Source organism: Naegleria fowleri (genome assembly GCF_008403515.1).
Source record: "Naegleria fowleri strain ATCC 30894 chromosome Unknown tig7, whole genome shotgun sequence".
Lineage (NCBI taxonomy): Eukaryota > Heterolobosea > Eutetramitea > Acrasida > Naegleriidae > Naegleria > Naegleria fowleri.
This window is the reverse complement of record NW_025407939.1, coordinates 202,663-225,866: the sequence shown is the minus strand read 5'-3', so window position 1 is coordinate 225,866 and position 23,204 is coordinate 202,663. Positions and strand designations below refer to the sequence as shown.

Here is a 23,204-nt window from a genome sequence, read left to right as displayed (position 1 = left end):
TGTGAGATGGAGTTCATGTTGAACCTCTCGGAAATCGAATCCTTTGATTTCTGAAGGTGGTAGTAGAGGTTGTGGAATATCGGGAGTCCTCTCATGAAAACTTTTGAAAACAATAAGAATGAGTTTTGAAATGGGCTGAAAGAAGCTTCTTTTTCGTTTTTACAAAAACTCATCAAAATCCACAAAAAAAATGAAGTCTTTTCTTCCTTGTCAGTCTCATCGTTGTTGTGTAAAGCCTTCTTCTTTTTCTTCGGGATTGTTCCAATGTGCAGGCTTGATGAATGGAAAATTAACCTCCTCGTTGAAGATTGTATTTCCGTCAAATGAAAAATGGACAAGTAGCCATCAAATGGCAATGAGAGAATATTCGTCTGATTCTCGGAAAGTTATCGGCAATACGAATGTAGGGAATGTTTCAAATGCTATCCATAGGAATATTTCTTCTCAAAATTTTCACATCAATTTACGAGTGAATGAGTCGGCTCATGACTCTTCTGGAGCATCATTTGAAAGTTTAATTGACCAAGTGAAAAGTATCATTCCTCAAAATGCTCGGGAGCTTAAATATGAACCATCAAAAGAGAAGCAAGATTATATTTATTCTATTGTTCAAAAGATTCAATCTTTGATTAACGAAAAAAGAAATTTGTCAAGTGAAATAGAATGGAATAACAAGCTGAAAGAGTTAAACCTTGCTAATTGGGAAAAAGAGCTGTACGGATTGAAACTTGAAAATACTATTGATATTTTGTTAGCCATATTTTACTATCATCAGTTTGGTGGAAATTTAAGAAACAAACCACTCTACAATAACATTTTTTCTAGCATTGATCATGCAATTCAAACGAATGGACAAGATACTTGCCCCTTGTTATATCACTTGAAAGGAATGTTCCTACAAAAATACGCAAGAGATATCTCACTTCCAACATTTAAACAGGACGAAGCAATGCAGAAGTGTAAAGAAGGCATACAATGTTTTGAAAACGCACTCAACATTTATGAAAAAAAAGGAATTACCAATAAGGATATACCTCATAGCGAAAACGATTTGCTTCATTACTATACCATTCACAGTGATGTTGCAATTTTAAATTTATGGCTTTCTAACATGTACAAATCATTGGCATATGTGAAACCAAACATCCCTCAAGAATTGGGTGACCTTAGTGAAGTGGAGAAGGAATTCCGAAAAATGATGGGCCAACAAATGTCGCAACAAGCCATTCAGGAGTTTGTGGAAAGCAAAATGAACAGAGTAACGAACACCCCTCCAGTTACAGTAGCTGACATGGAAAAGGCCTATTTAACAACAGGAGAAAAGGCGCTCCAGCATTTTAGAAAATCTTTCGAGTATGTGAAAGAAGCAAAGGCTGTTTTTGCATATGCAGGAGCCTTATTCCTGATGGAAAACCCTGTCGAAGCTGCGGAGGGATATGCCATGCTGCTCGAGAATGACAAAAAGCTCTATAATGAGCTGAAAGAAGAAGCTCTTCAAAAAGAAGCTATTTGCAATTATGCGTTATGCCTGTTTCATTTAGAGAATTTTAACAAAGCGATTGAGGTATTGCAAGATGCTGTTTCTCACCAATTTGCAAACGAAGCCCCACTGCAGGTGCTCCTTCTTCACCTTAAGGTACAACAAGATCCTCAACAAATCTCTGCCGAGAACTTCCCTAAAATACTTGAGCAAATGAAGCAGTATTTCTATGCACTTGAACAATTAGAACGCGAGATTCTGAGGGGAGACATGAAAAAACCTGGTTACGACCCCAAGCACATTCAATTTTTTAAGCAAATATGCACCATTTACTTGTCAAATAATAATAAATAATGTTGTTATTTCTTCTCGGATTTCTTTTCAGGTTTCTTCACATCTGGAATTGCAACCTCACCGCCAAATGAAATAGCGTCGATTTCTTTTTGTGAGAGTTTCTTTCTTCTATATTGAGCTGGTATGTCGCTCAAAGATTCATAGTAAAAAGTAGTGCCACTAACTGTTGGTGCAGAAGGAGTAGAAGGTTTTGTTGTTGGTTGTGATGAAGGTTGTGGAGTAGCAACAGTTGTTTTTGGTTGTGATGATGTTGCTTTGGATTTCATTTCTTGCTCGATGAGATCTCTCTTTCCGTATCTAAACTTAATCATTGGTTCTCTCTTATGATGTTCCGAACGAGGTGTTGTTGAAGTTGTTGTTGCAGGTGAAGCAGGCTGAGAAGGTTTTGCTTCGGATGTGGCTGCTGAGGAAGATGCTGCTCCAGCTGTATCAAGAACAAATAGGTCACTTCCAACTTCAACTTTTTCTCCAACCTTTGGAACCAAAATCTTTGTAATGGCACCACTTTGAGGAGCTTTCACTTCGGCCTGCACCTTGTCGGTATCGATGGCTACAACAACTTCATCTTCTTTACAAGAATCTCCTTCCTTTTTAAACCAAACAGCAATTTCACCATCACGAATCGATTCACCAAGAGGAGGAACTTTCACAGTTATGCTTTCAAATCTCATATTGTTTACATCTGATACAGTCATCGTACCAGTGCGTCCGATCAAAGATTTCGATGGAGAAGCTTTTAATCCGAAATTATTTGTCCATGATGATGATACAATCTTGTTATTATTCTTATGATGGATTGAATACGAACGCAAGCCAACAACACTGCGACCTGTTGTAGCAAGGATTTTGTTTGAGCGTGAAGCAACCAGTCTGGTTGAAAACAACATTTTTTTGTCGCTTAATTTCCGTTCAATTTTCCATATCCAACATTTATGCTCTGACAATCAATTTTCAAAAGTGTACGAGTATTTAATCAGTTAATTAGTCGAACTGAATAATTATTATTTATTATTGGGCGAGATTAGATGTCATTATTATTGCAAAAAAGGTTTCACTTGCTCATACCCTGGATGATCAACTGTCAATTCTCCTTCATAATATCGCGAAACAACAGATTCATTCAAAAGCTTCATTTCCACAAATAAATTCAGTAGAGGTTTTAACTTGTCAAACTTTGCACGTGTACAGCATGCATGTTGGGCAATACCAATCAATGAACGTTCATAGTCCTCCTCTAACTTTTCTCGCACTTCCTCTAACAAAATTTCTCTAAACTCTTCAACGTTTGCAACAGGGTCCTCATTACATTTTGCATGCAAAATTCCTGATAGTATTTGTTCGTCTGATAGAACTGCAATAAAGTCGGTTAGTTGAGACTTTTCCTTTTCGTTAACACATTTGTTGTAATAAATGGATGGCTCAAAGCATCCGTAACCTTTGTCTTCGATAAATGAGCAGAATTTTGCATATGTTTCTCCGGTAGGATTGAATATGCTCATCAAATCCATAGCATTGTTCAAAAGATGCTTTCCATCCTCAATCTCTGCCAAAAATAAGTGATCGACAAGCTCTTCTTGATAAGTTTGTATTGGCTTCTTCAAAGCATCGTTATATTCACATTCAGAGCAGACGGTTTCATATAAGTTTTGAAGTATCTCCAAGGCATATGACTCTTGCAAAGGACTTTCTTCATCGAGCACCACAGTCATTAATATGTCATAAAAACCATCAAATGACAGAGCCTTTTCAAAAATGAGCCTTCCCAAAAATTTGCCGCTATGTTGGAAAATTTCTGGAATATCAATATATATTTCTTCTTCGACGAGGAGTGTAAAGTATCTAATGAATCCGTCAACCAAAGTGTCTATATCCACGGCTACGGGGCCTTCTTTGAGCTTCTTCAACAATTTGACAGCGTCGTTAATTTCATTTTCTCTGCTGTTTTCGCATGCAGCCAATGCAACACCACGGATAAAGTATTTAGTTTTGTGCAAGTTGTCTTTTTCTATTGACTCTAATGTTTCGTCAATCTCTCCTTCCTCGAAATAGCATGACATTATCGTCTTTGTTCTTTCGGTAATTGTCTTAATTTGTTCTTCAGTTTCTTCTTCCTCTTCAGCTGATGCAACTTGTTGAGAATCTTCTACAGGCTCTTCTTCAATGATTTCTTCTTCCTTTTCCTCTTCTTCAAGTAGTGCAAACGTGTTTGCATCGGTCTTACCTTGAGTAGATGTTTGAGCTTGTTTAACAATACCACCTCCAGGTGCAAGAGTCTTCTTGGAATCCATCTTTCTATATCTCTCAGCTTGAAGGGCTCCAGATTGCTTGGTAACATAGGATGTCTTTGTCTTGTTATTTGGCTTCCTTAGGTGGTGATGTTTTTCAAGTTTTTTGATTTGATCCATTTGTTGCTTAACAGCTTCTTCTCTTGCCTCTTGTCTTGTCTTTGTTGCCTTTGTTTTTTCAATTCTTGCCACCCAATTATTAGTTCTCATTTCAATAACGTCCTTCAGCATAAATCTAAGTCTTGAAGCTATAGTTGGTTCTTGTGATAGTGTTTCCATTCTTGCAAAATAAAAATTGACATATTTCTTCGACTTTTCATGATCTAACTTCTTGCCGATTGTTGTCAGCAATTTACATAAAAGTTCAATGTCGTCAGATGAAGGATAAGGGATGGGGTTAATCAAAAGTCTCTTGATGACTTCATGCATAATTTTTTCACTGAGCATTTCTTGTAAATAAAGCTCTCCGATGAAGATCATGTTTCCGACCTTCTTCTTTCTCAGTAAAAATTCTTTTTCCTCTAGCTCCTCTGGAGATAACTTTTCTGAAGCGTTTTTAAGCTCTTCTTCCTTTTCTTTCTCAAATTCTCGTTGGCACTTGTTAAGTAGCAATCTCTTGAATTGCTTAGTGTTTTCTTCACCAATCTTCGACTTGAGTTCAGAGCTCAAATCAGCGCAAAGTCTTGCATAAAGAGCAGAAAAGTTTTGAAGATTGATTGCATAGCTGAAAATTTGGTCAATTATAGCATTCAAAACGCCTTCATCACCAGGCATGCTTGTACATGCTCCCAAAAACTCAACTTTCAGTTTTTCATAATTCTCTGGTGTCAATCTGTTAAGAATGAATTTAACTTCATCAACGATCATCTCCTCCTTTGATTTTTCCTTTGTTAGCTTCAAAGCATTTTGAGATTTTTGAAGCTTTTCAGGAGCCTTCTTTGTGGATTGTTTCAAATCTTTACCTCCTCTTCCACCACCTCTTGCTGCACCAGATGCTCCTCTCTGTATGGTCGCTCCTCCTCTACTTGTACCTCTAGGAGTACTAAATGGGCGAGTAGTGAGAGCACCTCCTCTGCCACCGCCTCTGCTTGTTGTGCCTGTGGACTTCAAACTTTGGAAAATCTCGAGAGATTTCAACTTTTCAGGAGGTTCAGTACAGCTGTCCTTGAAACGAAGAAGTTGTTCTCTTGAATAAATCTTGGTTTTGTCAGATTCATCCTCAGGTTCTTCTTCTGAGTCCTCGAAACCTTCAATTTCGTTTGGATTCTCCTTCACGACCTTATCCTCGTCAATTTTGTCTTGAGAACTTTCAAAAGTGGCAGACGATTCTTCTGCAGTTGGTGTTTGCTCACTATACTCAGACATGGGAGTTAATGGTTCCGATACCTTTTGGTCAGATACTTGTTCAGCTCTGTTTTCTGCGCTTTCAACATTATCGTGTGGTGTTGTTGTTGTTTCGGGTTTGTTTTCCAGCTCTTCTTCCTCAGGTTTTTTAGACTCAGGTTGAACAGGTGTTTGTTCTACTGTCTCCTCTTTTTTGCTTGTCGTTTCTACGCTAGTTGGTTCCTCCGGTTTCGTAATTTCATTCTTCGATACTGATGATGGAGGTTGTTGCTTGGATGTGTCAACGCTTGTTGTTGATGTAGTAGTTGCTGTTGTTGAGGAGCTAGTATTGTCGGAAGGAGTAGTTTTTTCCTCTTTGAGGTCAACCACAGAGCCTGAGTTTGGATCTACTATAGTAATCTTTGAACTTTGTGGCTTTACAATTTCGACAGAACCAGATGGACGCTGTTGGGGGTAGTATTGAGGATAAGGGCTATATGGGTACCCATATGATGGAACCATCATGACAGGAGGATTAGCGTAAACATGAGATGCAGGAGGTGGATGCAACTTGTGTGCCTTGTGCTCAGGAATTCTCGTTGGGTGCTCTTTTTATAAAATTTTGATGATTGGTTTTGAGCGAATTGAAGATAAAGATTGTGTTCGTGTCAATATATAACGGAGAGTATTAATATCAAAATTAACAATTGTTAATATTACTTACGAGTTGTGGTATTGTGATCACCTGTTGCAGGAGGAGCACTCGATGTTCTTCCAATGGTTGCTGCTAAATCAACATTCGATATCGAGGGTAATTGTTGTTGCTGATGATGGTGAGGAGGGTGGTGGTGATGATGTGGTTGTTGCTGATGAGTAGATGGAACACTTGTTGTTGTTGATGGAATATTATTATTATTGGAGGTGATAATATTTGATGAAGCAACATCTGTTGGATTCGCCATTGTAGTAGTGCTGATGTTTGAATGTGTATGATGGGCAGAGCCTTCAGAAGTTGGAGGACGATGATGATGATGAAATGATGCTCCTCCTCTGCCTCTTCCTCCTCTACTACCTTGGCCTCCTCCTTTCTGATATTGGCTTCCGCCACCTCTTCCTCCTCCTCCATAGGAGGTGTTGCTCGAGCCTACGTCATTTGATGCAGGCTTACCGATATAGCTTCCGCTTCTTTGACCTCTATATCCACCTCGGCCTTCCCCAGAAGTATGAGAAGTAGATTTATTATATCCACCTGTATTACTTGCATAGGAAGAAGAGGATGACGATGCAGAAGTTTGATTATGGGGTTTTTTATGGGTTGATGATGTTTGTTGATTGTTAGACATTTTTTTCCACGCCAATTTTGAATCTTGCGAAAAAAGTTTTATTTAGCTTACGTGAATTGTTGTTGGGATATTACAACTTGGGAAGTCTCCTTCACTTCTCCGAGCAATGAACATCTTTCTTGAATATTTCATCATGCTAAACACAACTACAATGACAAGAAAACTAACGTTGTACTCTACTCATGAGAATCTTTCGAGATTTAGAGATAAAAAAAATGAATGGAAGCAGTTCCGAGACAAATTTGCTGAGCCTCGACCAACAATCAACATCATCGGGTTTACACACTGCGTTCAATGGAGGACAAAACACAGAAGAAAATGATCAAAATTCTGTAATGACTGGAAATGAAGACAATATGGACGTAGGAGGAGATGAAGAAAATGAAACTGGAGAAACTAGCAGTGATGAGGAAGAAGAAGAAGGATTTCAATTTCATGATTATCCGATCATTTCTCAATTACAAGGAGAGGAACAGAACATATTAAAATTATTAGATTATGGAATGTCATTTATTGAAAATCTAACAAAAGCCACAAAGGAAAACATTAATACGGAAAGATCAAAAGAAGAATTGAAAAAAACAATTACAGGATATTACGACACTCTGTTTAATTTAAAGAACAATCTTGCTAGGCATATACATTTAGCTTCACTCTACTCTTCATTAAATTATGAAGGATCCACGTATTCTGAGCGAAAGAAAATAGAAATTGAAAACAGAAAAGCCAAAATATTGAAAAATTCATCAATAGATCAAACGAAAGCACATTCAGACATTTTTAATGATGACATGTCACTTAGTACCCTTCAAAATTTAGACAATATTTCTCAATCTAACATTTCGATTCAAAGACAGGACAATTAAAGAACCAAAAAACTAAATTAATACCTAAATTATTGCCAGATGTGGCTTGATGAGAATATTGTTTGATAGTTCAAGGCCTATTCGATAGAAAGCATTAATTAATGCATTGAACAAGTTGCTGATCGTGCTGAATGAAACAACAAATGTTGAACAATTTCAAACACCTCTTCGAAACTTTACCCTAGTTCTTCGAAACTTTTTTCTAATTCCCTAACCTCTTAATTCCCATCAATGGCCAAACTTCGAAAGTGTACAATTTCTCTCTAAATTCAATCCAACTCCATTCGACGTCTTATCGTTTCAAGATATTTTTAATTCCTTTGTGACGAAAGCAAACCATGACTCGAACAGGTGATGAATGCTTTTGCATGACACAACGATAAAAAAACGTGACGCAAGAGCTTGTGTGGCATCGGTTTGCTGCTGAAAAGGTTCATTCCGATTGAAGCAACTTGTAACTATTACTCGAATTATCTCCCGTTCGCCATCTCTTCATTCAATTAATAATTATTAAACTCTCTACAAAACAATCCACCATCATCATTATCATCACCATTCAAATATGTTAGTCGCTGCTGCCTCCTCTCGTTCTCAAACTCCCAAACCGAATGGAGAATCTGGTGGAGATGACTTGTTCTCCACTCTTTCCTCATGGTCCTCCTCACTCCAAAAGACATTCCATCAAGTCCTCCTCACTCCAACCAACTCAACGACTTCCGACTTTGATTCAAACAGCAATCCCTCATCATCATCAACAACATCCTCCTCGAGTACCAACAGTAACAACCACATCAACAACAACAGTGGTAATCATCCTTCATCCTCATCATCAGCGCTCTCTACTGTCGTGTCATCATCCTCACCAACGAATCCCAACCACCACAAAAAACAAATGCTGAAAGAAAAACGCCCTCTAATGAGGAATCAGATTGATTTTTCAAGCGGAGAAGATGAAGAGTCCATGATTGGGTCAGCCTCATCATCATTGAAGAAGATATCCGGTTCTGAATCGATTGGAGATTGGTTCTCTTCGGTTCAAAATTCAATCACCAAACAATGGAATGAGTGGTCATCTGCGTCTTCCAACAACAACAACAACATTGGACAAAACTTGGATAATGATGATGGTCCTCTCGCAAAGGTAACTCACTCCTCCCGAAGCAAGTCCCCTTCCACCTCCTCTCCCAATGTAACTTCCAACAACAACAACGGTTTTATGGATTCTCTTTCTTCGACCTTTGCTTCCATTAAAACACAAACCAACGACAAGTGGACTCTATTGAGAGATCAATTCTTTGATAACAACAGTCAGAACGCTATTGATGAAAATGATAATTCATTTCTCGGAAGACTTTCCAAAGAGATTGATGGTATGATCACTCTCACGGCCAAACAACGCATGTATGGCTTTTTCATGTCTCTCGGTTTTGGTTTGTTATGTATTATAATTGCTCTTGGCTTTTTGCCATCCATCCTCTTTGCATCGGGAGCCTTTGCCTTCTTCTATACCTTTGGTAATTTGTTGTGCCTGGTTTCAACCTTCTTCTTGGTTGGTCCAGTCGCTCAAGTGAAGAACATGGCAAAGCCTGATCGAGCCATTCCATCTGCATTATTTATTGCTTCCATGGTTTTGACTTTGATTTGTGTGTTTGCAATGCCAATTGCATTGCTAATTATTTTACTTGTAATTATGCAGGCGATTGGGTTGGTGTGGTATGTCATTTCCTACATTCCATTTGCCCAACAAATTCTAGGCATGATATTCTCTTCGTTTATGAGAGTTTTCAACTAATAAAGAATAGTTTGTGACAATCAGTATATACTCGAGTATAGTTTATTGATCAGATAAATATTCTGCCTTGATTGACATGTGAATTTATTAATTGTATGCAAATATTAATTAAGCAAGACACCAACAATCAACATAATTTCCAAGACCGTAGCAATGCAAAAACAAACTATTTGAACAATGCAGTAACCTGTATTGTAGATGATACACCAAAATTGTTTCTGTTCGATGCGAACAGTAATTGATTTTAATTGTTAGAATTGATTAAGCTTTGAATTTCCCTTTCATCTCCTTTTTGAAGGTGATTTAAACAAACTCAACGCTCTACTGCTTCTTTTTCCACTCACAATTCATGACAACACCAGCAGCCTTGAACAGTTGATACACTGGACATGCTTTCTCTACTCGTGCCCTCAATTCTTGGATTCGATCATCTTCAGCTTCCGTATCCACTTCATACACCATGTCTACATGAGTGAAGTGGGCTGGAATTCCATTCACACCTCTCATTCCTCTCACATCTATTTTACCTTGCATTTTAGTGCATTCTATTGTTTTAATTTCCATTTTCATGCTTCTTGCGACATATCTGGCTGTAATTAATTCACAACCTGATAAGCTCGCTAATGAGAGTTCTAAAGGAGTTGGGCCACTCCCTTTACCACCCAAAGCCACTGGTTCGTCCATTATTATTTTAGCAGTTGGGCATGTATTAGCTGATGATTCAATCAAAGATCCTTCTTTAGAGATGGATTGAATGGAGAACATTTTGATGTATTTTGAAGCATCTTGATCTGAAGTTGGTGATGTCGTATGTTCAGAACGAGCAAAGCAGTTAGCAGTTGTGAACAATCGTTGAACAAATAACCCATTCCGAGCAAGTTGAACGGAAGAAAAAGCAGAACGAGAGAAAAGTTTAGAAGCACCGTGTTTGATCATTTTTTGTTGATTATGAACAAAAAAAAAAAGACAATTCACTTCTTGTTTGTTTGACCGTTCCAACAATTACAAAAGTGTGATATTTGGCCCCCTTGGGAATCGAACCCAAGACCTCTGTCTTACTAGGACAGCGCTACTGCCAACTGAGCTAGGAGGCCTAACATGGAATATTATACCGAATATTTAGAATGATTATTTTCAAGAAATCAAATCTTTTTCTTTCCTCACTTTCTCGCCCACAAACTTCGTTGAGTATGCTTTAGTAATTTTGTTGTTTGTCTGTGTTGTTGACAAGTTGATATTTTATTTGATTATGTTGTATTTGAATCCGAATTCAATATGGATTGATAAATTAAAAACAAATAGCTGCTTCTTCGTTTCTCCTGCTTAGTTGTCAAAATAATCCAATATCTCACGAGCAAGACGAAAGATATCATTGGACTGATGACTTTCAAGTCTCTCCAAAATATCAATTCCACCATGTTGTTCAATTTGTAAAAGGATGTCTCTGATTGATTGATCCTTCTCGAAGTAATGCTGTAGAATTGCTTTCAAACCCTCCAATCCGACCACAATGACCCGCATCTCACTGGAATGAAGCGCTTTAATTAATTGCTCAATACCCCCACTTTTCACAACGTATGCAATCTGTTCTACTGATCCACAATCACAAATATTGGATAATGCCCAAAAACCATCCTTTTGGACAGAGAAATCATCACCTTTAAGTTTCTCGATAACTTTTGTTACAATTCCGCCATCAATAAGTTGCTGAATTTGGGAAACATTACCAGCTGCAATATTCGAAATAACCCACATTGTTTCTTTTCTCAACGACTGTTTTGGATGGTCTAGTAAAGTTGGTAAAAATTTGACAAATTCTCCAGAATTTTCAGAGAGCACTGCTTGAGTCAGCTGGTCATCACCTATCATTTTCCAATTCATGTATGCAATCTTAATAATTTTTAGAAATCTTACCTGTTATAATATTTCCTAGTGTTCTGAGTGCAGGGGTTTGAATCGCTGCGAGAGAGGATTTTACATGCTTGATAATCTTTGGAATAAAGTCTTGGTCGACACAAGCTTGTAATCGTTCTATTGGACCATCGCTTGCGTAAAATGCAGCCCAACTGATTTGAGAGAGTTAAAAATGTTGATGACACAATAGGAATATTCGAGACAAAACTTACCAAGCATCAGTAAGAACCTCCTCGTCCGATTCATCAAGTAATTTGTCAATGGTTGGAAGGCATTGTTTCACATATTCAAAAGAAACAATAGGGGTTCCTCGCAAAAGGTTAGAAAGTGTCCAGGTTGCTTAATAGAATTATTTGTACCAGCACACAATTTCAAGAACTTACCATTTCGTTTGATAGATAGGCGATTCAAAGGTCTAACGATTTCCTCATGTAATAACGGTATTGCTCCTAATTCCAGAACAAGATCTCTCATAGCACATGAATCACCTGCGATATTTCCGAGTCCCCAAATTACCTGAGAACGTACTTCATCGTCCTCGATTGGGATTAGTTGGATGAATTTTGAAATAGCACCCATTTCGACTGCGTAGCGAGTGTGCACACTGGTGCTAGATGCCACATTTGTCATAGCCCATGCTGCTTCAAGCATCAAATCATAGAGTTGACGATCAGTGATTGTTCTTTTTCCTTGTACATGTTTATAGGTCTGCGAAAAAAGTTTTGGAACCTGTGACAAAAAGTTCACATTAAAATGTTTTTGAATCTCGTTAAAATCCAAAAATTGAGCAAAGTATGCCATGGCGCCTGATTGAATGACTTCATCGATGGGAGGATCTCTTTCTGTTGAAAGAAGTCTTCTAATCATAGTTGTTGCATTCATAACAGTTGGAAAGCTATTCCATTCCATATCTAAACAAGTTACCAACATGGGTAAATCTCTCAATGTTTTTCTATTGACAATCTTCCTTCTTACTCCATATGAAATTCTTTCGTGACGGCCTTGATCGTGCGCGTATTGTTTGAACAATGTGCCAAAATTGTTTTTGAAATCGGTATCATCTTTCGTAATAGTTTCCGACAACAATAATTTTCGAGTATTTTCAGAAATGAGTGATTGATTTGTTGTTGTTGTTGCTGTATCACTTTTGTTATTACTCTTGTTGTTATTCCAAAATAATGAGGAGATCAATGAATTTCCATCATCACTACTGTGATCCGATGACTTGGAAGAGAGCCTACAATGTGCTTGTTTAATAGATGAGAGAATTCTCTCTCTCAGTATTCTCATACGGAGCGTGAATTGATGATGGTTGTGATGTACCTTTTTGATTTTGGTATCGGAAGTCATGGCTAAGATCGAAATTGAATTTTTTCTTTTTAAGAGTGGAACCAATTTGTAATGAATGTCAAGTAATACAAAGAAGTGGGTTGAGATTCAAACTTCACTAACATTGATGGTTGGAGAATCTCACACTGTATACTGTTCAGTATTGACAGATCAGCAATGCAGTTTAGGTTTTATGGAAGTATTGAATCAAAGAACACAAATCATTTCTTCATGAGGTATCTCAAACAATTTTGATCATTTGTGAAATATCCAATTTTATGTAGCAATGAAATCCTATCCACACTAACAAGTGACTCTCAACAACAATTATGATTAACATTACTCTGATCTTGTTTCACTTCTATTAAGGTCATGTCCGTATTGAATTTGCAATTAAATTCAGCCACATGATACCAGAAAAAATTGGCATTCCAAAATCCAGAACACCATCCTGAAACTTTGTCTGAAACAAAATCTGCATATTTTGCTTGCTTTCCACATCGAACGCATCCACATATTCTCCATATTGACTATCATACGTTTCATCCACAAAGGTGTAATTACAGAAAGGCATAAAGGCTTCGGTCGTGTGAGGTCCCACAACGACATGATTGGATGGATCATTCACAATCTTTTCATGATCCTGTTGGAGAGGTCATCGCTTCGATGTGTTCTTCTAAAACCTCGGACGATTCCCAAACCAGTTTTTGAGTGTTTTCCAAATCACTGCCAAAATATCTCAAAATGATTCCATGTCGATCAAAGATGCTTAATAAGGTGCATATTTTGTGGGTTTTGATATCAAATTGAAGAGCATCAAGAAGGATCTTCTTTCTTTTTTCATTCTCTTGTTGTGAGAGATCGTTGGATGTGGATGCATTGCAAATTCTCTTCTTCATGTGTGTCAAGTAGACTGAAAAGTAAACATAATTGAGAGAGACCAATCGTCTCACAAATATGTCCTCATTGTCCCAATCATACTTTTTGCCATGAATAAAATCTTGCTTAATGAACGTTGAATGCTTTTCAGAAACCTTACAATCATCATTGTTCGGCTTGTTGGCAGGATGTGTTTCATCATCGGAGGAATCTTCTTCGTCAGCCTCCTCGGAGAATCCATAATGGCTTGGATAGATGGGAGGTTTTACCACTTGATAGCGATGATGAAGATTGGCACATTGAATGGGAATCATGGAAGAGACCAACACGTAAAAATTCATCCAAAATTTATCTTGACCAAAACATGATTCCAATTCTTGTTTGAACCATTCCATATGGATCATCTCTTCTTTTGGGAGTGGGTGATTGTCCTTTGTGGAGGTAAAAGATGAATCACAGTAGAACTTTTCTCAGAGGAGTGAGTGGATTTCGTCTTGTTTCTTTGTTTGGGAATTTCGATATCTTTCCCAGGATTATCATAATAGCTCGACATAGGATCGTCCTCGTAGACCAATACTTGTTTCTCGTCATAAAAGACTTTTATGAAATCTTTTTCGTTCAAACCACTGCGTGTTCGTTTCAATGTTTGGTTTAGTTTTTCAATGAACCATTCGGGAGGACCCAACTCGTGAAAGAATCTTGGAGACCATACTGTATTGGAAGTAGAGACATCATTCCACAGTTTACTCACGAGAGAGGCATTTCGAACGAGTTCCAAAGTGGACAAATAGGAAAAGATGACCGTAAGAGTGTCGAAGGAGAAGGAAATGAAGGGTGTTGTTTGTCCACCATCAGTTTTGGTTAATTTTGCGGAGCTTGGTGGCAAGCTCAAAGGGAGAGACGTTGTGGTGGTGTTGAGACATTTTTCTTGCGAAAGACGGTTTGGAGAAGATTTTGTAAAGTGTGAAATCGAATCGGAGAAATTTGATGCTAATTTAAAATTTCGCGACATTTAAATCGTCATCATTGTGCTATTATTTAAATTATTTAAAATTATTTCAACATTATAAATTATTTCATGTTCTCGATTGCTCGTAAATTCTCAATAAATGATTGCTGTTCTTTTTCGTTCATTCCCATCGATGGATTATTCACTAATAGTGTTCGCAGTGCTTCAAAATTTCCAATTTTTGAATTACATTTCAATATCACCACGCTGTTGTATCCAAATAAATAAAACGAAGAAAGTCCAATCAAAAAACTAGTAATCATTCGATATTTGTTGAATTGATGACTTGAATAAGATTTGGAAACATGGTTCCTGTATCTTCCGAGAAGTAAACTCATCGTTAAACCAGCCAAACCAGTTAATTGCAACATTCTGGCGTCACGTTTTGTTGTGTTCAATTTTTCCGAGTGTGAGTGGATGTGCTGGAATAATACTTCCCTTGACAGAGTCATTTTGTTCGCAAACTCGATTTGGAAAGTTGAAAACATGTTCATGGTCATTGGTCACAAACTCACCACCCCACAAAATATTCGGTGGGTTTAGATGAATTGTTTCTGGCAGTCTAGATATGCAAGACATTTTGAAATTCAAATTAAAGAAGAGATCTAAACATCAGCAATCGTCACCCAACAACCTCCAAAAGCAGGTCTAAGACGATGTCTCTTGTCATTTTTCCAAAAAAGAAAAAATTAAAAAATTGCGCTATTTGTAAATTCTCGTTAAAACTACATGTTTGGTGTTATTCGCAACCCATAGTCCCATACAAACGACAAAATCTCATAAATTTGAGTTTACACTTGACTCACTTCCATCTCCAACATAAAAAAACATCTTCACTCGATCAACACCACCACATCACAATAACCACCACAACAACAAAGATGCCATACTTTAAACCAGGACAACAATACTTCTTCTACAAGCCTTACATTTGGATGACCGGTTTAGCCTTTCTCAGTTTTGGATCCATTTCTTTGAACCGATGGCAAGCAGGACAACAAGGCAAATTGTTCCAAGACGTTAGACCTTCTCAAGAAGTGATCGATTATGAAAACAAGTACGTTTATCGTCCAGGAGAAAACCGAGATGCCGTGAATCAAGTTGATTTTGCTCCTTTGACTCACTCTAGTTGGTTAAAGAAGGAATAGATCTATTCCTATAAGGTCATCGTGGATCTCTTGATCATCATCCATATTAGCCTTTTTACGACTATTCATCCACTCCATATCTTCTTTTTGAACAAATAGTCGAGTTGTTAACGAACAACAACAACAAGACAATAAATCACTCTCTAACTGAAGTCATTACCTAAAAACAAATGTTGATGATTCTTAACGAGATTCTTTGGTTAGTTGGACCGAAATGGTGTTTCCGTTAAAAATTTGAGAGCGCCAAAAACTTGCCCGCTCTGTAAAAATTAAAAAACGTTACAGAATTAAAACTAAAAAAATGAGTGCAACACTCGCACGAAAACCACTGCAAGATATTTCCAATAAGGTTCATCAACATCGGAAGAATAGTGTCGTTCAAAGCATGGAAGATCGAAAGAAAAATTCCCAACTCTCTGCAAACAGAAAGTCGATGCTTGAGGGCGACGAACCTGTTGCCTTCAACACTCCAGGGTCATTCGGGTCGTTGGCTTCCGAACTGGAAGAATTATCAGATTTAAACGAGTTTTATGAAGATGTGTCCTTTGAATTGAATGAAAAGATGAGCAAATCATTAGAAAGGGAACTGGAAAAGAATGCTAAATTGGAACTGCAGTCAGAACGAGATCGAAAACAAATAACAGAGTTACTCTCCGAAAATAAGGCTTTGAATGCGACCATCGAACAATTAAAACAAAAAGCAGCCACCAAAACCGAATCAGAGTTGAGAAATCAATTGAAGGCCATGAGCGATAAAATAGGTAAACTTGAGAAGCGTCTCGAAGTTGAAACCCAACAGAAAGAAAAGCTTAATGCCATGCTAATCAAGAGAGAGAGCGAAAAAGCAAAAGCCAATTCTGTGATAGAGGACACAACAGCAAAGATAACCAAGAAGTTTCAGGAACAAATCAGCTTGAAGGATGAAAAGATTGAGAGGTTGACCAAAGATATCGAAAAAGAAAGGAAATCCAAGCAGGAGTGTGAGTTGAAACTTTCTGAAATTCAAAAACAGATTGATGATTTGAGGCTAAAATATACACACACAAGTGAAGAATTAGAAACGTCGAACAAACTTGTAGAGATCTTAGATGCAAAGTTGAAAATTTCTAATGACCGGTGCAAAGATTTGGAGGAGCAACGAAAGCAAGGCGAGCTTAAACGCGAAGAGGAAAGCTCAGAGCTTCTTGCATTGCGTGAAGAAATGAGCCATCTCTGTGAGTCAGTCCTTAAGGAAAAGCTTGAGTGTGAAAAGAAATCTCAAGAGATTTCAAAACTCTCGTCAACACAAGAAAAGCTGGAGACAGAAAACGACAAACTTTCTCAAAATATCCGAGCCTTAGAAGCAGAGAATACCGAGCTGAAAAATTTGGTTGAAAAACTTGAACATCAAATCGATGAGATGGGCAACGAAATTGATAATTCGACCAAGGAATTCCAAGAGATAAAAGACTCCTTTTCGAAACGAGTAGAGGAACTAGAGCAACAGTTGGCAATGAAAGAGGAGGAAGTGAGCGAAATGAGGCAAAAAGAGGAGAGAACAATGTTCCAATTGAAAGAATTGGACATATTTGTGGAGCGTACAAAAAAGAAGATCGAGAAGGAGAGAGAGAGAACAAAAGAGGCTGAAGAAAGAGCAAATTCAGAGGCAGCCAAGGCCATGCAAATGATTAATAGAAATAACTCATTGCTGAAGAAGTTAGATGCTCTCACTAAAAGCAATTATGAAATGGCTGATGAAATCAAAGATAAAGAAGATTTGCTGATACGTTTTAAGAACTACACGGAAGAGGTCGAGGCATCGTTAGCAAAGAAAGATTCTGAACTGGGAGAAGCAGTTCAAAGGTTGAATGTCACACATGAAGAATTGCAAAAGGAGAAAGTAAAATCGGAGAGAACATGGAAAGAATTGGAAGAGTCTGTTAAAATGCTTAACCAACTTCAAAATGAAAAGGAGAGTATGGAGAAAAAGAACAGTCATGCAAGGGAAGTTTTGGAAATGAAGCTTTCGAACAAAGTCTCCATGCTCGAGAAGAAGTGTGACTATCTTAGAAAGCTAAACGAAATGTCCACGCAACCAGAATCTGACCAGATTAATGAGTTGAAACTAGTAATTGAAAAAGTTACAAAAGAAAATGACAAGCTTTCTGAACGTGCCACCGATTTGGAAATTTCCATATCCACGAACGAATGCGAGATGTTGAAGCATTTGGAGAAAATTCGTCAACTTGAAGATCTATTGAACAATCAAGCAAATATGCAGTCCGCCTCATTGAAGCCTACCGATCTCAAGAAACGTCTTATCAGCGTCGAAAAGTCACTTGATGAAATTTTGATTGAGCTATCAATTGAAGGAATCACCATCAGCCAACTCTCACCTCGAGAAAAGGCAGTAATAATTTTAGAGAAATTTAATGACCTTAAGAAGGAATGTGCCTCATTGATAAGTGTTAGAGACCAACAGCAAGCTGAAGTGCAACGTTTAAAAGAATCGAAGGAAAAGACAGAGAAGCAAATGATGATGTTGAAGGACTCTCTCACCTCCGAGGTTTTGGAAAGAAACGAAGAATGTGTCAAGGATTTGCAAGAGAGTTGTGAAAATCTGTACAGAAAAATCAACTCGGTTCTCGAAGAGAAGGAATTCTCAAACTCATCAGAACACCATGTGGATACAAAACTTTTGGACGAGTTGTTAGAGCTTGTGATTTCCATTCAAGTGAACATGAAAAAGGTTAAAGTCCACTTCAACCAAGTGGACACTCTTCAAAGAGTGATTGAAACACAAGATATATTCAACAAGGATTTCGTTCTTTTGTGTGGAGAACTCGAGAACAGAGTTAGATCCCTCGTTGAAGAAAGAGACACCTTAATCACTGCACAACTTCAACAAAAGGATAAGGCTGTTTCTTCTGCAGTGAAGAAGAAGCTTGATAAGTTAATGTACAGACATGTAGTGGTTCAAACAGAGCCCTCTTCGGTTGAAGAACAAGAGATCCAAACTGTTTGCCACCTCGAAACGGATGCAGCAGAGAGAGAAAATCCCTCTGCAGATTCTCTCTATCAGGAGCATGAATCTCTTAAACAAAAGTATCAGAAATTATTAGGCACTTGTCACAAATACAAGAAGCTCATGCTCAAGTTTACTCAATTACATGCAAAGGAAAAGAATAGAGAAAATTTGAATCCAGAAGAACATCACCACGATCTTGAACCCATCAATTTATCAAACTACTCCAATCATCAAGAAGAACAAGCTTCTGAAAACAACCAAGAGCAAGTGCCATTGATTCATGCATCCCTTCACAAACCTCTTCCTTCCATGAAATCAATGTCACCCTCTCACTCTTCTCATGCTTTGGATCGTTCGATGGACACTGGTCGATCGAGCCCAGCTCATTCTGTCAATTCGGTTCGTTCCGTCTCCACCACCTTAAGTATGGCGAGTGAAAAAAGCAGTTCTCTCTCCTCTATTTCTGCAAAGATCAAAAAGAATGTTGCCACAGTCAAGGCAAATTCATATCTGTCGAGTCACATGATGATGAATAAGAGCAAGGTCAAATAAGATTGATCCTTGTGAAAAATCTCTCTTTGAAGTTTGAACGTGTCTTCTTTTTTGTATAGAATGAGATTTGATCTCATATAAAAAATGTATCCAATAATGAATGCAGGATTTGTCACAAGGCGCCGATCGGAATGGATCATGTTGGTAGTGATGACAATGTTTCTCATCATGAATCTTTTTCTTGATGGATCCAGCGTGATGGCCCAAGCAGTGTCCACTACTACGACAACTGCTCCGTCAAATCCTTTTCCGGTCGTGTTGTGGCATGGAATGGGAGATTCTTGTTGTTTTCCATTTGTATGTTTTAGAATTCGAAATTAAAAACAATTATTCAAAATTAATACGCCATGATGGATCACGAAACAGTCGATGGGAAAAATCGAATCTGCAATAAGATCGCAATTTAATAATTCGAATATTTACATTCATAGCATTCGAATTGGCTCCAATGATGCAGAAGATGTTGAAAATAGTTATCTCATGAATGTTAACAAACAAGTTCAAATAGTCTGTGACACCTTAAAGAAAGATCCAAACTTACAAAATGGATTTAATGCCATTGGATTCTCTCAAGGATCTCAATTTTTGAGAGGTAAGAATTGATTGGGATCACATTCCAGCACTCACACATTTTTGTGAAATGCTAATAATCATTAACAACAACCTTTATTTCTATTGATTGGGAATGATGCATAGCTTATGTTCAAAGATGTAATCAGCCAAAAGTTCATAATCTCATCTCCATTGGAGGTCAACATCAAGGCGTTTATGGACTTCCAAAATGTATTGGTGTCAATCATACACTGTGTGAATATACCAGAGAATTATTGGACATTGGAGTTTATTGGGAATGGATTCAAAATACTCTCGTTCAAGCAGAATATTGGCATGATCCATGGAATGAGGCGGAATTTATTGAGCGATGTATCTTTTTACCTGACATTAACAATTATAGAGCAGTGAAGAATGAGACGTACAAGGCAAATTTGAGTTCCTTGAACAAGTTTGTAATGGTCAAATTTTTATTGGATTCCTTTGTTCAGCCAATTGAATCTGAGCATTTTGGATTTTACAAGCCTGGTCAAGACAGGGAGGTTGTGAAATTGAGAGACTCACAACTCTATCAAGAGGATTGGTTGGGATTGAAGAAACTTGACATGGCAGGAAGATTAGATTTTTTGGAAGTTGAAGGAGATCACTTGAGATTTACACTTGAATGGTTTATAGAAAATATCGTTAACCCTTATTTGAAGTAACACAACATCATCACATGTAATTAGTATGAAAATTTTCATTCATTTGTAGTACATGTGTTAGATGAATTAATAAAAGGGAAAATTAGAACAATCCTTTGACTTCTCCAGTTTCGACGTCAATATCGATATCATAATAAGCTGGGCGAGTAGGAAGTCCAGGCATGGCAGAAATTTCACCACAGAATGGCACTAAAAGCCCAGCACCACTGTACAACCGAATGTTCTTGATTGGTAAAGTGAAACCGCTTGGTGCACCCTTCAACTTTTCGTCATGTGAGAAGCTGTATTGGGTCTTGGCAAAGCAAATGGTGTACTTTTCAGGAAGTGTTTCCAATTTTTCAATTTCCTTTTCAACATGTTCCATGTATTCAACATTGGCAGCTCCATAAATTTCTGAATATTTGGAAATGGTGAATATTTTTTAGCTGTGACCGACAATACTTGTAATAACACTTACCCTTGGCAATGGTTTCAATCTTTTCCTTAATGGAAATGTTGATATCATAGAGTGGTTTAAAGTTCATCTTGGATTTGTCCTTACAAACACGAACAATGGCTTCAGAAATACCGACTGCTCCCTTACCACCCTCAGAGAAGTGTCGTGAAGGCACACAATCGTCTGCGCCTGCCTCCTTAGCCAATCTCACAACTGTCTCAATTTCCTCTTGGGTATCACTGCTGAATTCGTTAATACAAACCACCACAGGAACACCATACTTCTTCATGTTGCCAATATGTCTTCTCAAGTTGGCAAAGCCAGTTTCGACGGCATGAACGTTTGGCTTGGTGACATCCTTCAACTCACATCCTCCATGGAATTTGAGAGCACGAATACTGGCAACAATGACAGCACATGATGGATTCAATCCAGAGACTCTACATTTGATATCAAAGAATTTCTCAGCACCAATGTCAGCACCGAAACCAGCTTCAGTTAAAACAAATCCTTCTTCTCCAACGAGTTTAAGAGCAACTTCGTCAGCAATAATTGAATTTTGACCAGCTGCAATGTTTGCAAATGGACCCGCATGTACCATGACAGGAGTACCCTCAATGGTTTGCATGAGAGTTGGCTTAATAGTGTCCTTCATCAAGACGGCCATTGCTCCAGCAACACCAATATCTTCAGCAGTGACAACATTACCATCCTTGTCATATGCAACAACAATCTTTCCAAGACGTTTTCTCATATCTTTCATGTCCTTGGATAAGGCCAAAATTGCCATACATTCGCTGGCCACAGCAATGTCGAATTGTGTTTCTCTTGTTCTTCCTTTTTCGTTTGGACCTTGACCAACGGTAATCTTTCTCAAGTATCTGTCGCTAATGTCCATCACTCTGTTGATTTTGATGGTGGCAGGATCAATGTTGAGACGAACAAGTTTTTCTCTTTCCTCTGGAGTCAACTTGTCAGGATCTTCTCTCTCAGCAATTCCGAACTTTTCCAATCGTTGGATCATGGAAGGAGCAAACTTTCTCTTTCCATCTTTGCCAGCAGGGCACAAGTGATCAAACAATTGATCAGTCTTTTGGTATGACTCATGGAATACACGAGTATCGACAGCGGCTGCCAACAAGTTATTGGCTGCAGTAATAGCATGTATATCTCCAGTCATGTGCAAGTTAAATTCTGATGATTTTGCCAAATATGAGAAAAATTATGAACAAATTATGTCGTTAGGTGTTTTGTGTGATCTGGAATATCTTACCTTCCATAGGGACCTATCAAAATATAAGATTTGCAACCATCATGTATGAATTTAACATTCGAAATAATGTCGGTCAACAAAGTGTAAATGAAATCCAACTTGATCATCATCATGATGTGAAACTTACAATTTGTGAATAACCACCACCTGCAGCGCCTCCCTTTATGCCAAACACGGGACCCTGAGAAGGCTGTCTCAAACAAGAAACGACCTTCTTGCCCAGATGAGCTCCCAAAGCCTGTGAGATACCCAAGCACGTACTGTGTGTTTGAGGTTTGTACGAGCATTCGAATAACAAGCATTGAATATATCGTGAAAACTTACGTTGATTTTCCTTCTCCGAGAGGTGTTGGATTTATTCCTGTAATCAGGATATAATTGCCCATTGGAGCATCTTGCAATCGGGCGAGCACCTTCTTGGCATCTAACTTTAGCCTTGTACTTGCCATAATACTCCAATTCTTCATCCACATGAATACCATAATTCTCAGCAATCTTACCAATGAATTCTGGTTTACAGTGTTGAGAGATTTCAATATCGCTTGGAGTTGGATGCAAGATCTGCTGGAGAGGTGTTCCCGTGGTGATGGTTGTGGTGCCTTGTGGTGAAGACATTTTTTTCAGATTTGCTTCCTTCTCTTGCACTGAGAGGGTTGGTGTGCCAGTTTCCGTAAAGAAGTTCTTCTCTGAATTCAATGATGGAGAGCTTGATGATTGAACCATTGAGAGTGTGGTTGTTGTTGAGAAGTTACTTTTGGTCGTTGTTGGAAGAGAATTATTACGGATAACGAGTGATGATGCGAGGAAAAAAAGATTGGATTTCGGAGGATCGGAATGAAAAGATGATAATACAGATTGTAAATGGTGATAATTGGAGAATAGAGATTTGAAATGAGTGTTTTTGCAACGTTTGAGCATTTTGATGATATTACAATAATTGTTTTTTTTAAATTTTAAA

General features: G+C 38.0%; 13 protein-coding genes across 13 annotated transcripts; 6 read left to right on the top strand and 7 right to left on the bottom strand.

Annotated features, from left to right (window-relative positions):
* Window positions 1-190: 190 nt before the first annotated feature.
* Window positions 191-1,834, top strand: FDP41_010809 (uncharacterized protein; the record flags this gene model as incomplete). Its single annotated transcript, XM_044701147.1, has 1 exon — window positions 191-1,834. One exon carries the CDS (start codon window positions 191-193, stop codon window positions 1,832-1,834), a length of 1,644 nt encoding a protein of 547 aa, XP_044567543.1.
* Window positions 1,835-1,839: 5 nt separating this feature from the next.
* On the bottom strand, window positions 1,840-2,721 carry FDP41_010808 (uncharacterized protein; the record flags this gene model as incomplete). Its single annotated transcript, XM_044701146.1, has 1 exon — window positions 1,840-2,721. The coding sequence occupies one exon, from the start codon at window positions 2,719-2,721 to the stop codon at window positions 1,840-1,842; it is 882 nt and encodes a 293-aa protein (XP_044567542.1).
* Window positions 2,722-2,868: 147 nt separating this feature from the next.
* On the bottom strand, window positions 2,869-6,785 carry FDP41_010807 (uncharacterized protein; the record flags this gene model as incomplete). The annotated part of the gene is made up of 2 exons (XM_044701145.1): window positions 2,869-6,050; window positions 6,167-6,785. The coding sequence occupies 2 exons, from the start codon at window positions 6,783-6,785 to the stop codon at window positions 2,869-2,871; spliced, it is 3,801 nt and encodes a 1,266-aa protein (XP_044567541.1).
* Window positions 6,786-7,000: 215 nt separating this feature from the next.
* Window positions 7,001-7,651, top strand: FDP41_010806 (uncharacterized protein; the record flags this gene model as incomplete). Its single annotated transcript, XM_044701144.1, has 1 exon — window positions 7,001-7,651. One exon carries the CDS (start codon window positions 7,001-7,003, stop codon window positions 7,649-7,651), a length of 651 nt encoding a protein of 216 aa, XP_044567540.1.
* Window positions 7,652-8,213: 562 nt separating this feature from the next.
* FDP41_010805 (uncharacterized protein) lies at window positions 8,214-9,443 on the top strand (the record flags this gene model as incomplete). Its single annotated transcript, XM_044701143.1, has 1 exon — window positions 8,214-9,443. The coding sequence occupies one exon, from the start codon at window positions 8,214-8,216 to the stop codon at window positions 9,441-9,443; it is 1,230 nt and encodes a 409-aa protein (XP_044567539.1).
* Window positions 9,444-9,764: 321 nt separating this feature from the next.
* Window positions 9,765-10,379, bottom strand: FDP41_010804 (uncharacterized protein; the record flags this gene model as incomplete). Its single annotated transcript, XM_044701142.1, has 1 exon — window positions 9,765-10,379. The coding sequence occupies one exon, from the start codon at window positions 10,377-10,379 to the stop codon at window positions 9,765-9,767; it is 615 nt and encodes a 204-aa protein (XP_044567538.1).
* A 387-nt stretch (window positions 10,380-10,766) lies between these two features.
* FDP41_010803 (uncharacterized protein) lies at window positions 10,767-12,707 on the bottom strand (the record flags this gene model as incomplete). The annotated part of the gene is made up of 4 exons (XM_044701141.1): window positions 10,767-11,305; window positions 11,358-11,509; window positions 11,570-11,696; window positions 11,741-12,707. 4 exons carry the CDS (start codon window positions 12,705-12,707, stop codon window positions 10,767-10,769), a joined length of 1,785 nt encoding a protein of 594 aa, XP_044567537.1.
* A 614-nt stretch (window positions 12,708-13,321) lies between these two features.
* Window positions 13,322-13,879, bottom strand: FDP41_010802 (uncharacterized protein; the record flags this gene model as incomplete). Its single annotated transcript, XM_044701140.1, has 1 exon — window positions 13,322-13,879. The coding sequence occupies one exon, from the start codon at window positions 13,877-13,879 to the stop codon at window positions 13,322-13,324; it is 558 nt and encodes a 185-aa protein (XP_044567536.1).
* Window positions 13,880-13,965: 86 nt separating this feature from the next.
* Window positions 13,966-14,577, bottom strand: FDP41_010801 (uncharacterized protein; the record flags this gene model as incomplete). Its single annotated transcript, XM_044701139.1, has 1 exon — window positions 13,966-14,577. The coding sequence occupies one exon, from the start codon at window positions 14,575-14,577 to the stop codon at window positions 13,966-13,968; it is 612 nt and encodes a 203-aa protein (XP_044567535.1).
* Window positions 14,578-15,455: 878 nt separating this feature from the next.
* FDP41_010800 (uncharacterized protein) lies at window positions 15,456-15,722 on the top strand (the record flags this gene model as incomplete). Its single annotated transcript, XM_044701138.1, has 1 exon — window positions 15,456-15,722. The coding sequence occupies one exon, from the start codon at window positions 15,456-15,458 to the stop codon at window positions 15,720-15,722; it is 267 nt and encodes an 88-aa protein (XP_044567534.1).
* A 301-nt stretch (window positions 15,723-16,023) lies between these two features.
* Window positions 16,024-19,281, top strand: FDP41_010799 (uncharacterized protein; the record flags this gene model as incomplete). The annotated part of the gene is made up of 1 exon (XM_044701135.1): window positions 16,024-19,281. The coding sequence occupies one exon, from the start codon at window positions 16,024-16,026 to the stop codon at window positions 19,279-19,281; it is 3,258 nt and encodes a 1,085-aa protein (XP_044567533.1).
* A 198-nt stretch (window positions 19,282-19,479) lies between these two features.
* FDP41_010798 (uncharacterized protein) lies at window positions 19,480-20,537 on the top strand (the record flags this gene model as incomplete). Its single annotated transcript, XM_044701134.1, has 3 exons — window positions 19,480-19,578; window positions 19,648-19,873; window positions 19,978-20,537. The coding sequence occupies 3 exons, from the start codon at window positions 19,480-19,482 to the stop codon at window positions 20,535-20,537; spliced, it is 885 nt and encodes a 294-aa protein (XP_044567532.1).
* Window positions 20,538-20,619: 82 nt separating this feature from the next.
* FDP41_010797 (uncharacterized protein) lies at window positions 20,620-23,164 on the bottom strand (the record flags this gene model as incomplete). The annotated part of the gene is made up of 6 exons (XM_044701133.1): window positions 20,620-20,930; window positions 20,995-22,167; window positions 22,247-22,259; window positions 22,374-22,506; window positions 22,571-22,607; window positions 22,660-23,164. The coding sequence occupies 6 exons, from the start codon at window positions 23,162-23,164 to the stop codon at window positions 20,620-20,622; spliced, it is 2,172 nt and encodes a 723-aa protein (XP_044567531.1).
* Between the last annotated feature and the right edge of the window lie 40 nt (window positions 23,165-23,204).